Raw genomic sequence first — 12,020 nt, 5'->3', positions numbered from 1 at the left:
CAAGACGAGAAGATGTAAAATTAGCAAATAACAAAAAGGTAAAAGTAAACAATGCAATTCCATACAAAATGGGTTCAGTCTTGCTTGTTGTACCTGTCCTTATTAAAACTACCCCAAAGAGAAGCACTTATGAACAAAGGACAAATCAATGCTCCTGTTTGAAGTGATCTTAATGTGCTTTAGATTGAAATTTAATAAGCAAGGCATGCAGATGCCACTCTGAATTCCAAAAGACAACATTCTCTTGTAGCACAGGTCACTTGAAACTACCCCAACAAATAGCACTTACCAATTACAGCATCCAAGTCAGTGCCTTTGTGAGGGTACCGATAGTGACAATAGTAGCAGATTAAAACCTTGTCCGTTCATAGTCTTTAGCAGCAAGAGAAATCATTGGCAGGCAGTGCCACACGCATCTTGTTGTCTGCTGTTAGAAAGAGCAGATATGAGACATGTACTTTGCCAGGACCCATTATAAGGGTGCACTTGCCTTATGGTTTTGCCACAGTCGTTAACACTCAGCCTTTCTTGAACGCTAATCAAGTTTTGATTGCTGGCTGAAAGTCTTCAGAACAACTCTGCATTGTTGAAAGTGATGGGATTTTTCACACATTTGAATTGACTTGATGCAAATGCATCTAGGCTTTATGTGTCCTGCAGCAGGAAGGAATTAGGAGACCATTTGACAAGCTATACCAATTCCAGGTGCAAAACCAGTAAACAACGGGAGCACTCTCATGCAAACTCACACCCTCTAGTGTTTACTGTGTGTATGCTGCTGTTTGGATGCAAGTGGTAGAAGTGCATGATGGACAAAACCATAATATAAAAATATAAACAGGGACAACACTGGCCAAATGAGAAACAGTTATTCTAAAACAGAATTACGATTGCTTCTCTTTCCAAACATTACTAGGTTGCAATTAAAAATTGAATAGAATAGGACTACAAAAAGAACAGAATCTTGGTGGGCAGAGGTGATTAAGTCAGCAAACATCTACCCCAACTTGATAGCACTTTCTACTTTGCTTAAAAGAAAGATGCTAAAGTTAGAGTTGACCTCAACTGGTTTCTATCAATTAAAAATGAGGCAGATGCAAAGGAGTGTCCCCATGTTACTCCAACTTGTTGGAATATCAAGACGAGAAGATGTAAAATTAGCAAAGAACAAAAAGGTAATAGTAAACACTGCAATTCCATACCAAATGGGTTCAGTCTTGCTTGTTGTTCTTGTCCTTATTAAAACTACCCCAAAGAGAAGCACTTATGAACAAAGGACAAATCAATGCTCCTGTTTGAAGTGATCTTAATGTGTTTTAGATGCAGATATCACTGTAAATTCCAAAAGACAACACTCTCTTGTAGCACATGTCACTTGAAACTACCCCAACAAATAGCACTTACCAAATACAGCATCAAAGTCAGTGCTTTTCTGAGGGTACCTGTAGCGGGTCCAGGACTCCTGTATCAGCCGACAGTTTAGTGATCCCAGCAATCTGTTAAATGGTGGAATAAACACAAGACAAATATATGCGTGTGATCAGCTCTCCATGTTACTGGGCTATATTTATTTTTCTCAACATGTTCACATCAAACAAATTTAAATGGCAAGACTTGCAATATCTAAAATAAATTGCTATAGAATTTACTGTTTATACATATTGACTGTTTCAGCCTCCTTCTTGTAAATAAACAGCTTTTCTTTGACAAATATATTCATCAGCCAATAGCTGTGTAGTACATCTGAGTATTCACACGCTATTTAGTGTCACATGAATCAAATAAACTTAATTGGCTTTTATCTGTACCAAAAATGCATTAAACATGACATTCTCTGAATGTTTTGCCCATATAGATCACTCACATGCACTTTTTAAAGCAAACTAAACATTATTAGAACTGAAATACATGCATATACAAGCATATTCACCTTTATTAAACTATTTGAGTAGATATAAATCCCCTTAAATCGCGGGTAAACATCGCGATTTTAAACCCTCATTAAACATGTAAATGTAATCAAACACAAATCTTTTCCAAAGACTTAATATGCACAAACATGTATTATTTCCATATCAATACAGATTGACACTTAGAACAGTCAACTAACCTGTTAAATGGTGGAATAAACACAAGACAAATATATGCGTGTGATCAGCTCTCCATGTTACTGGGCTATCGCGAGCAGTCCAGAAAAGGCTGAATCACACACTGTGCTCTCTTAGCGCCCTCTATCGCTCTGGCGGAACCACCATTCCCTTTATACATTTACACATGCATATCATTAATATCCTCAATTGTGGCAAACCAATATTTGGGGTGTCACACTCTCCCCCACACAGAAGGTGAATACCTTATATATATTTTTTCATTCTCATATATAACTTTCAATAATTTGGAACCATAACTGGAAATAGCATTTCTTGATATGGACTACTAATATGGCCTAACCATGTATGTACAGGTGTGTGCATCAATGTTAATGGCTGTATTGTGTTGGCAGCTACTGTGTTTATTTTAGGTATTGTTTGGAATACAGGCTGTCCTAGTAATGGGTAAGTCATTCTTTGAGCAGGTCTCCTTTCCCGGAGTGACCGTCTACTTGTTTCATAGGGTTCACACTCATGCGACTCTTGCCCTTGGTCCTCAATGGCCTGCTGCTCTTTTGAGCCTTCACAGTCTGACTCCATGTCCTGTCCTGTTTCTTGAATGTCCACAAAAATCAAGTTTTCTGATTGGTCACCCTCCTGCCTTATGTCCTCAGTTTCAGTTGGTAATTGTCCCACAGCCCTCGGAATCTCATCCCTCACTGTGATATCAGGCTCTTCCAGTTCTTCCTGGGGCAACTCACTTTCCAAATTCTTTCTTTCACTTCCTGAATACTTTGGATTGCTTATCCTCCTCCAACAGTATCCTTCCTCTTCGTCAGAGTTAGACTGTTCATCCTCCCTTCTCTCGTCTCTTGGTGTAACCTTTCTATTTGTGTTTTTTCCCATACTAACATTCATTTCTTTAGAGACTCGCTGTTTCCTTGGGTCCAGGCTCTCAGCTGTTGGTAAGTCATTTACGAGTAGGAGGTGGTTTCGGTGTAGTGTTCTGACCTTGTGTTCATCTCTTTCAGGGTGCACTTTGTACACAAAGTTGTCACCTAACTGCTCTTTCACCACATAAATAGTGGGTTCCCAAAAAGAACGCAGCTTTCCTGGGCCGCCTCTCTGACTCAAATTCCTAACCAAGACACGATCTCCAGGTCTTAGGATGATACAGCTGGCTTTCTGATCATAATACTCTTTGTTACGTAGGCTTCTCTGTTTACTGCTCTGTGCTGCAATCTTATAGGCCTCTGCCATCTGATCAGCCCAGTGTTCAGCATACTCATTTTGGGTGTTGAAATCATTGTCTTGCGCTAACCCAAACAGTAAGTCAATGGGGAGTCGTGGGTGACGGCCATACATGAGGTAGAACGGAGAGTACCCAGTCGACTCATGTTTGGTGCAATTGTAGGCATGGATTACCTTGGGTAGATGTTCCTTCCAGTTTTGTTTATCCTTTTCAGTCAGAGTGCGCAGCATCTGTAGCAAGGTTCGGTTCATTCTCTCCACAGGATTACCCTGGGGGTGGTATGGAGTAGTCCTGGAGTGACCAACACCAGAGAGCTTTTGCAGAGTGTGGAAGAGGGAGTTTTCAAACTCACGCCCCTGGTCATGGTGTAATTTTGCAGGGAATCCAAAACGAGGTATGTAATCGTTGAATATTTTCTCAGCTGCCGACTTGCCAGATTTGTTCTTGGTAGGGTATGCCTGAACAAATCTGGTAAAGTGGTCAATTACCATCAAGATATATTCGTACCCACCGCGGCTGGCCTCCAGGTGCAAATAATCAATACACACCAATTCCAGGGGGGTGCTTGATGTGATCCCACCCATTGGTGCACGCACATGTGTCACTGGCTGCTTCTGTGTGATGCATGGACACTGGCGAGTCACATACTCCTCCACACTTTTCCGCATCCCAGGCCAGTAGAACCTCTCTCGAGCCAACTGTAATACTTTCTCTGTTCCAACATGACTCATGTTATTGTGCAGCTGTTGAAGGATCATCTGCCGATACTTTGTTGGTAGTACAAGCTGTCTCCTTTGCATTGTCTTCCTATACATAATGTTGTTCTCTAGGACAAGCTTGTGCCATTCTCTTAACAACTTCTTTGTGTCACCAGCTGCCATGCGCCAAACATCAGGGGTCAATGTCTTACCAGCTTCCTTTAATTCCATCACTGGTCCAATCATTAAATCCTCACGCTGTGCTCTACTCAATTCATCAGGACTGATGACTGGTATTGACTGGTTCTGGAGGATAACCATGTCGGGAGCTGTCAAATTTAGAGCTGCAACCCAGGCTACATCTTGGTTTTTCCACATCAAATTACCCTCCCAGGTTTTTTGGATGGCCGCTTGTGACAAACCCTCTGTGCACTCACTGATGTAATGGTCCATGTCCAAGGGGGACCGAGACAACATGTCAGCATCATTGTTACTTTTGCCAGGGCGGTATTTTATCTCAAATCGGAAATCTGCAAGTTCCCCCACCCAACGATAGCCTGACGCATTCAACTTTGCAGAACTCATCACATAAGTGAGAGGATTATTGTCCGTATATATTGTGAAATACGGGGCATAGAAAAGGTAGTCGCGAAACTTTTCGCACACTGCCCACTTGAGTGCGAGAAATTCCAGCTTACCGGAATGGAGTCTATAATTCTTCTCAGCTGGCGACAATGTCCTTGAGCCATACGCAATGACCCGTAATTTACCCTCTTGTCTCTGATAAAGCACCGCCCCCAATCCTTGCTCTGAAGCATCGGTGTGTAGTACAAACGGTGCATCAAAGTTGGGGTATGCCAGCACGGGCGGGTTGGTAAGCATGTCAATCAATTTGTCCAGACTCTGTTGGTGTTTGTCTTCCCACACTATAGGATTTCGAGAGGGCAGCTGTAGACCCCTTTTCTTTTCCTTTCTCCGTCCTTCTTGTGATGCAGCTCCAGCTGTGTGTGCCTGAAGAAGCTCATAAATGGGTTTAGCTAACCTGGCAAAGTCCTGGATGTAGGTCCTGTAGTAGCTCAGGAAGCCCACCAAACGACGAACTTCTCCAACGTTTTGGGGAACTTTGTCACGAAGTACCCTCACAGCCTCCAGATCTTTGGGGTCAACTCTTACCCCATCTGCTGACACAAGACGACCCAAATACCGGACTTCATGTTTGAACAGCTCGCACTTAGCTGGACGCAGCTTAACTCCATGATGCCGGAGGGCCCTGAACACAACCCGCAATTTCTCTACATGCTCTTCAAATGATTTAGCAAAGCAGAGCACATCGTCCAGGTAGGGCAGGCAACACTCATCACGGATAGACTCTAACATGTCTTCCATACTCCGCTGAAAAGCGGCTGGGGCATTTGACAGACCAAAGGGTATCCTCACCCATTCGAAGAGGCCCCAAGGAGTCACAAATGCTGTCAAATGTCTCGACCCTTCTGCCATAAACCCCTGGTGATAGGCCTTTCCCTGGTCAAGTATGGAGAACCAGCGGTAACCACCCAAGGTGTTCATGAGGTCCTGGATCCTTGGCAGAGGATGACGATCTGGAACAGTTTTCTTATTGAGCTGCCGGTAGTCAATACATAAACGTAATGTCCCGTCTCTCTTGCGGACACATACTACCGGAGCAGCATAGGGTGAACGAGATTTTACTATCCAGCCCTTGGCCAGCAAGTCTTGTATATACTCTTTTACCTCTTTTAAGAGTGGTTTGGGTATGGAAGTATAAGCCTTCTGCACTGGAATATCATCCTTTAAGCTCAAAGTCATCTGTAGGCTGGGGATGTTCCCAATGTCAGTTTCGTTATGAGCAAACACAGCTGACTCTTCATAAAGAAGTTGTCTCACAATGGCTTGTTCACTTGATTTTAGGTGAGTAAGGTCCACAGGGGGATGCCATGGTGTATCACTGTCCTCTGGCAAGATGGGTAGTGGTGAGGTACTTTTCTGTGGGTTGTTTAGGTCCTCTTGCTCTGTCTGGATAATCTTAGCAATGGCTGCTATTTCTCCAAGTATAGCTCTTTTTGGAATGGTCACCTCATGCTTAGTATGATTCCCAACTGGAACTCTTATATATGACCGTCCACTTTTGTTAATTTCCACCAGTCCTCCTCCAAGATCCAGATGTGATAGATGTGGGGTGTCTTCACTTGGCTCAAACAGTACTCTCGTGTCTGAAGTGGTGAAGTTGGGAGGTACTCTACATTTTACATTAGCAACCTGTCCTGGCTGAATGGTGACACTTTGCGGCCCTACTCTCACCCATGCTGTGTCTGCATGTACTTTATGTGCACTAATGAAGCCAACGGACACTTTAACCAGGTCATCTTGGTTACCTTCAGTGCTACTCATGAGAGAGTGTAAGGTAGTGAGGATGTTTGTACTATCTATAGGTCCTGCAATCAACTCCGCAATCACATTAAATCCCAAAAGAGGCCTCTCTAATTGTAGTTGACTGACTAAAAAGGGCACTTGGATAGAGTAACGAGTCCCGTCTTGTCCAGGCAAACTTACTGTGGCCTCAACCCATCCACTAAATGGGATTACTTCTCCATTGATAGCAAACACCTCCAGACCAGCACTGGGCCCCACTATTTCAGATAAGGGGTGAACCTCATGTGTGGGTAAGTATTTTTCCCTCCAGCTTTGATCTATAATGCTTACTTGTGCTCCAGTGTCGAGGAGCATGCTTACTTGTTTATCTCCAATTTCTCCATCCAGTAGACACTTCTTTCCGACAAACTGGACTATTCTCTCCTCTGAGTGCTCAGGTTGTCTTGGCTGTGGTCTCCTTGCAGAACTATTCCTATTATTCCATGAACCAACACTGACTGTATATTTGTGGCAGGGTGATCTGGAATCGGAAACTGTTGTCTGCGGTGTACTCTTAAACCTGGTGTTGGTTGTTACTTTTGTTTTTCTATGCAGGCAACCGACAGCACGGTGACCCTCTTCGCCGCACAAGAAACAGTGATTGCAGGCCTCCCCTGTCCCTTGTTTAATACAGTTAGCACAACTTGGACTTCGCTTCTTTTCAGGTGCCTTACTCATGCACTGACAATGCTGTTCTTTCTCTTTAGCCTGCTGCAGCGAGGTAACTAAATTTGTGAGTGCTTCTACTTGTGTAGTGAGTTTGCGAATCTCTTTGTCAGTTTGTTCAGTAGTCACAGCAGCTGCTTTAATTTCTGGAGCCCCTTCAATCTGGGCGCTACGAGCATGAGTGACCTTGGGTCGTGTCAGTGACTGCAGCCGACGCTGCCTCTCCTCCTCCTCACTTGTAACCTTTACAAGCTGCCTAAGAAGCATATCATCAGTGACATCTCCTGCCGTCACAAGCTGTTTAATCTCACGACGAAGCTCACCTTGCTTGGGCCCTAAACCTTGGCAAACCGTGTGGAGAAATACCTCTTGTATGGTTTTAGCGTCATATCTTATATCAGCAGTGCTGTGTTTGGAAGCAAACTGAATCTTTTGTTTAAGTCCAATTGCACGATAAAGAAATTGCTGTGGGCTTTCATTTTCCCCTTGGCGCGCACACATTAAACTTTGGAACAGTTCTGTGCTACTCTTATCTCCCAAGTGAGATTGTAAAAGCCCCTTTAACTCTCGTACTGTCAAATTCTCTTTCTCCATTAACATCTCTTTGAAGTGGCCAGGTTTAGTGATTTTTAGTACCCCTCGAATAATTTCACTTTCACTAAACTGTTCATGCAGACCCTCCTCAATTTGTCGGCACAAGCTGTTGAAACTAATCTCAGAAGTAGAGTCACCAATCTGGCCTCCATGAACTTTAAACTCTCTCCGTGAGAGAAATGGTAGTTCCCTCCTGCTTATCTGGTCTCCGTCGCTGTGTAAGGTAGGATAAGTTGGAAAGGGAAGTGTGAGAGGGCTGACTCGTGGGGGCAGGGCATGGGGATTCGTAGCTTGAATTTTTGCTCCAAGCTCCTCATACATCTTCAACATCTGCTGATACTCAGTGTCTACCATGTTTGTGTGTGTGTGACTGGTACTTGTGTTTGCATCAGGTGTTGTGTGATCAATATGACCCTGGGCTCTCCCTTTACTTGGGTCATGTGTTTTATTTTCCTGTGCTGCTATTTGTTTAGACTGAGAAATCTGTAAAACCTTGTCTCTTAAGTCCAGTAGCACACCCATTCCCTCATCTTCCTCCCCCATTAGACGCTTACAGCACAAAAACCCACTAACATAATCAAAACATCCCTCTTCATCCTCTAATAACTCTTGCGAGTCGGCCCTTTTGTCTATTTGTTCGATGTCTTTAGCAATAAGGAAGAGTTCATCAGCAGAAAGTTCACAGAGCTCTTTCCTGATCTCTCTCACCAGATTTCTTCTCTCGTTTGCCATAGTACTAACTTTTTCTCCACTGTTAGCACCTTCCAAACTACAGCAGGAAATCCAATTCAGAATCCCCAGCTGCTGGTCTTCGGATTCTTTGGGATAAGCTCCACTCGTCCAGCAGGTGGCGCTGATCCCGGACGAGCCCCCAAGAACTGTAGCGGGTCCAGGACTCCTGTATCAGCCGACAGTTTAGTGATCCCAGCAATCTGTTAAATGGTGGAATAAACACAAGACAAATATATGCGTGTGATCAGCTCTCCATGTTACTGGGCTATATTTATTTTTCTCAACATGTTCACATCAAACAAATTTAAATGGCAAGACTTGCAATATCTAAAATAAATTGCTATAGAATTTACTGTTTATACATATTGACTGTTTCAGCCTCCTTCTTGTAAATAAACAGCTTTTCTTTGACAAATATATTCATCAGCCAATAGCTGTGTAGTACATCTGAGTATTCACACGCTATTTAGTGTCACATGAATCAAATAAACTTAATTGGCTTTTATCTGTACCAAAAATGCATTAAACATGACATTCTCTGAATGTTTTGCCCATATAGATCACTCACATGCACTTTTTAAAGCAAACTAAACATTATTAGAACTGAAATACATGTATATACAAGCATATTCACCTTTATTAAACTATTTGAGTAGATATAAATCCCCTTAAATCGCGGGTAAACATCGCGATTTTAAACCCTCATTAAACATGTAAATGTAATCAAACACAAATCTTTTCCAAAGACTTAATATGCACAAACATGTATTATTTCCATATCAATACAGATTGACACTTAGAACAGTCAACTAACCTGTTAAATGGTGGAATAAACACAAGACAAATATATGCGTGTGATCAGCTCTCCATGTTACTGGGCTATCGCGAGCAGTCCAGAAAAGGCTGAATCACACACTGTGCTCTCTTAGCGCCCTCTATCGCTCTGGCGGAACCACCATTCCCTTTATACATTTACACATGCATATCATTAATATCCTCAATTGTGGCAAACCAATATTTGGGGTGTCACATACCGATAGAGACAATGGTGGCAGACTAAAATCTTGTCTGTTTAAAGTCTTCACCAACAAAGGAAAATCCAGGATTTAAAATTGGATAGAAGAGGAGTACAAATGGAACAGAATCATGGTGGACAGAGGTGACTTAGTCAGCAAACATCTACCCCAACTTGATAGCACTTTCTACTCTGCTTAAAAGAAAGATGCTAAAGTTAGAGTTGATGTCAACTGATTTTCTATCACAAGGGCAAAGAAATTAAAAATGAGGCAGATGCAAAGGAGTGTCCCCATGTTACTCCAACTTGTTGGAATATCAAGACGAGAAGATGTAAAATTAGCAAATAACAAAAAGGTAAAAGTAAACAATGCAATTCCATACAAAATGGGTTCAGTCTTGCTTGTTGTACCTGTCCTTATTAAAACTACCCCAAAGAGAAGCACTTATGAACAAAGGACAAATCAATGCTCCTGTTTGAAGTGATCTTAATGTGCTTTAGATTGAAATTTAATAAGCAAGGCATGCAGATGCCACTCTGAATTCCAAAAGACAACATTCTCTTGTAGCACAGGTCACTTGAAACTACCCCAACAAATAGCACTTACCAATTACAGCATCCAAGTCAGTGCCTTTGTGAGGGTACCGATAGTGACAATAGTAGCAGATTAAAACCTTGTCCGTTCATAGTCTTTAGCAGCAAGAGAAATCATTGGCAGGCAGTGCCACACGCATCTTGTTGTCTGCTGTTAGAAAGAGCAGATATGAGACATGTACTTTGCCAGGACCCATTATAAGGGTGCACTTGCCTTATGGTTTTGCCACAGTCGTTAACACTCAGCCTTTCTTGAACGCTAATCAAGTTTTGATTGCTGGCTGAAAGTCTTCAGAACAACTCTGCATTGTTGAAAGTGATGGGATTTTTCACACATTTGAATTGACTTGATGCAAATGCATCTAGGCTTTATGTGTCCTGCAGCAGGAAGGAATTAGGAGACCATTTGACAAGCTATACCAATTCCAGGTGCAAAACCAGTAAACAACGGGAGCACTCTCATGCAAACTCACACCCTCTAGTGTTTACTGTGTGTATGCTGCTGTTTGGATGCAAGTGGTAGAAGTGCATGATGGACAAAACCATAATATAAAAATATAAACAGGGACAACACTGGCCAAATGAGAAACAGTTATTCTAAAACAGAATTACGATTGCTTCTCTTTCCAAACATTACTAGGTTGCAATTAAAAATTGAATAGAATAGGACTACAAAAAGAACAGAATCTTGGTGGGCAGAGGTGATTAAGTCAGCAAACATCTACCCCAACTTGATAGCACTTTCTACTTTGCTTAAAAGAAAGATGCTAAAGTTAGAGTTGACCTCAACTGGTTTCTATCAATTAAAAATGAGGCAGATGCAAAGGAGTGTCCCCATGTTACTCCAACTTGTTGGAATATCAAGACGAGAAGATGTAAAATTAGCAAAGAACAAAAAGGTAATAGTAAACACTGCAATTCCATACCAAATGGGTTCAGTCTTGCTTGTTGTTCTTGTCCTTATTAAAACTACCCCAAAGAGAAGCACTTATGAACAAAGGACAAATCAATGCTCCTGTTTGAAGTGATCTTAATGTGTTTTAGATGCAGATATCACTGTAAATTCCAAAAGACAACACTCTCTTGTAGCACATGTCACTTGAAACTACCCCAACAAATAGCACTTACCAAATACAGCATCAAAGTCAGTGCTTTTCTGAGGGTACCGATAGAGACAATGGTGGCAGACTAAAATCTTGTCTGTTTAAAGTCTTCACCAACAAAGGAAAATCCAGGATTTAAAATTGGATAGAAGAGGAGTACAAATGGAACAGAATCATGGTGGACAGAGGTGACTTAGTCAGCAAACATCTACCCCAACTTGATAGCACTTTCTACTCTGCTTAAAAGAAAGATGCTAAAGTTAGAGTTGATGTCAACTGATTTTCTATCACAAGGGCAAAGAAATTAAAAATGAGGCAGATGCAAAGGAGTGTCCCCATGTTACTCCAACTTGTTGGAATATCAAGACGAGAAGATGTAAAATTAGCAAATAACAAAAAGGTAAAAGTAAACAATGCAATTCCATACAAAATGGGTTCAGTCTTGCTTGTTGTACCTGTCCTTATTAAAACTACCCCAAAGAGAAGCACTTATGAACAAAGGACAAATCAATGCTCCTGTTTGAAGTGATCTTAATGTGCTTTAGATTGAAATTTAATAAGCAAGGCATGCAGATGCCACTCTGAATTCCAAAAGACAACATTCTCTTGTAGCACAGGTCACTTGAAACTACCCCAACAAATAGCACTTACCAATTACAGCATCCAAGTCAGTGCCTTTGTGAGGGTACCGATAGTGACAATAGTAGCAGATTAAAACCTTGTCCGTTCATAGTCTTTAGCAGCAAGAGAAATCATTGGCAGGCAGTGCCACACGCATCTTGTTGTCTGCTGTTAGAAAGAGCAGATATGAGACATGTACTTTGCCAGGACCCATTATAAGGGTGCACT

General features: G+C 42.0%; 1 protein-coding gene and 1 long non-coding RNA gene across 3 annotated transcripts; both read right to left on the bottom strand.

The window, feature by feature from the left end:
- Window positions 1-324: 324 nt before the first annotated feature.
- On the bottom strand, window positions 325-10,789 carry LOC148679968 (uncharacterized). The gene is made up of 2 exons (XR_015942455.1): window positions 9,494-10,789; window positions 325-1,442 (listed from the first exon to the last, which is right to left on the bottom strand). It is a non-coding gene; the product is annotated as an uncharacterized LOC148679968 (long non-coding RNA).
- On the bottom strand, window positions 1,532-10,545 carry LOC147840092 (uncharacterized). Of its 2 annotated transcripts, none has more exons than XM_088650008.1 (2): window positions 10,082-10,545; window positions 1,532-8,659 (listed from the first exon to the last, which is right to left on the bottom strand). In XM_088650008.1, exon 2 carries the CDS (start codon window positions 8,457-8,459, stop codon window positions 2,388-2,390), a length of 6,072 nt encoding a protein of 2,023 aa, XP_088506134.1. In that variant the 5' UTR covers window positions 8,460-8,659; window positions 10,082-10,545; the 3' UTR covers window positions 1,532-2,387. The 2 variants fall into 2 exon arrangements, with proteins under 2 accessions (XP_088506134.1, XP_087142497.2); XM_087286371.2 differs by lacking the exon at window positions 10,082-10,545 and adding an exon at window positions 9,335-9,396 and having other exon boundaries at window positions 1,532-8,719.
- Window positions 10,790-12,020: the final 1,231 nt, after the last annotated feature.

Source organism: Danio rerio, chromosome 4 (genome assembly GCF_052040795.2).
Source record: "Danio rerio strain M-AB ecotype USA chromosome 4, GRCz13ab, whole genome shotgun sequence".
NCBI classification, from domain to species: domain Eukaryota; kingdom Metazoa; phylum Chordata; class Actinopteri; order Cypriniformes; family Danionidae; genus Danio; species Danio rerio.
The sequence above is the reverse complement of the archived record's forward strand: the minus strand, read 5'-3'. Positions and strand labels throughout refer to the sequence as shown.

Excerpts from the sequence above, each read along its gene's own strand:
- LOC147840092 (XM_088650008.1), bottom strand. The coding sequence starts at position 8,459 with ATGGCAAACGAGAGAAGAAATCTGGTGAGAGAGATCAGGAAAGAGCTC.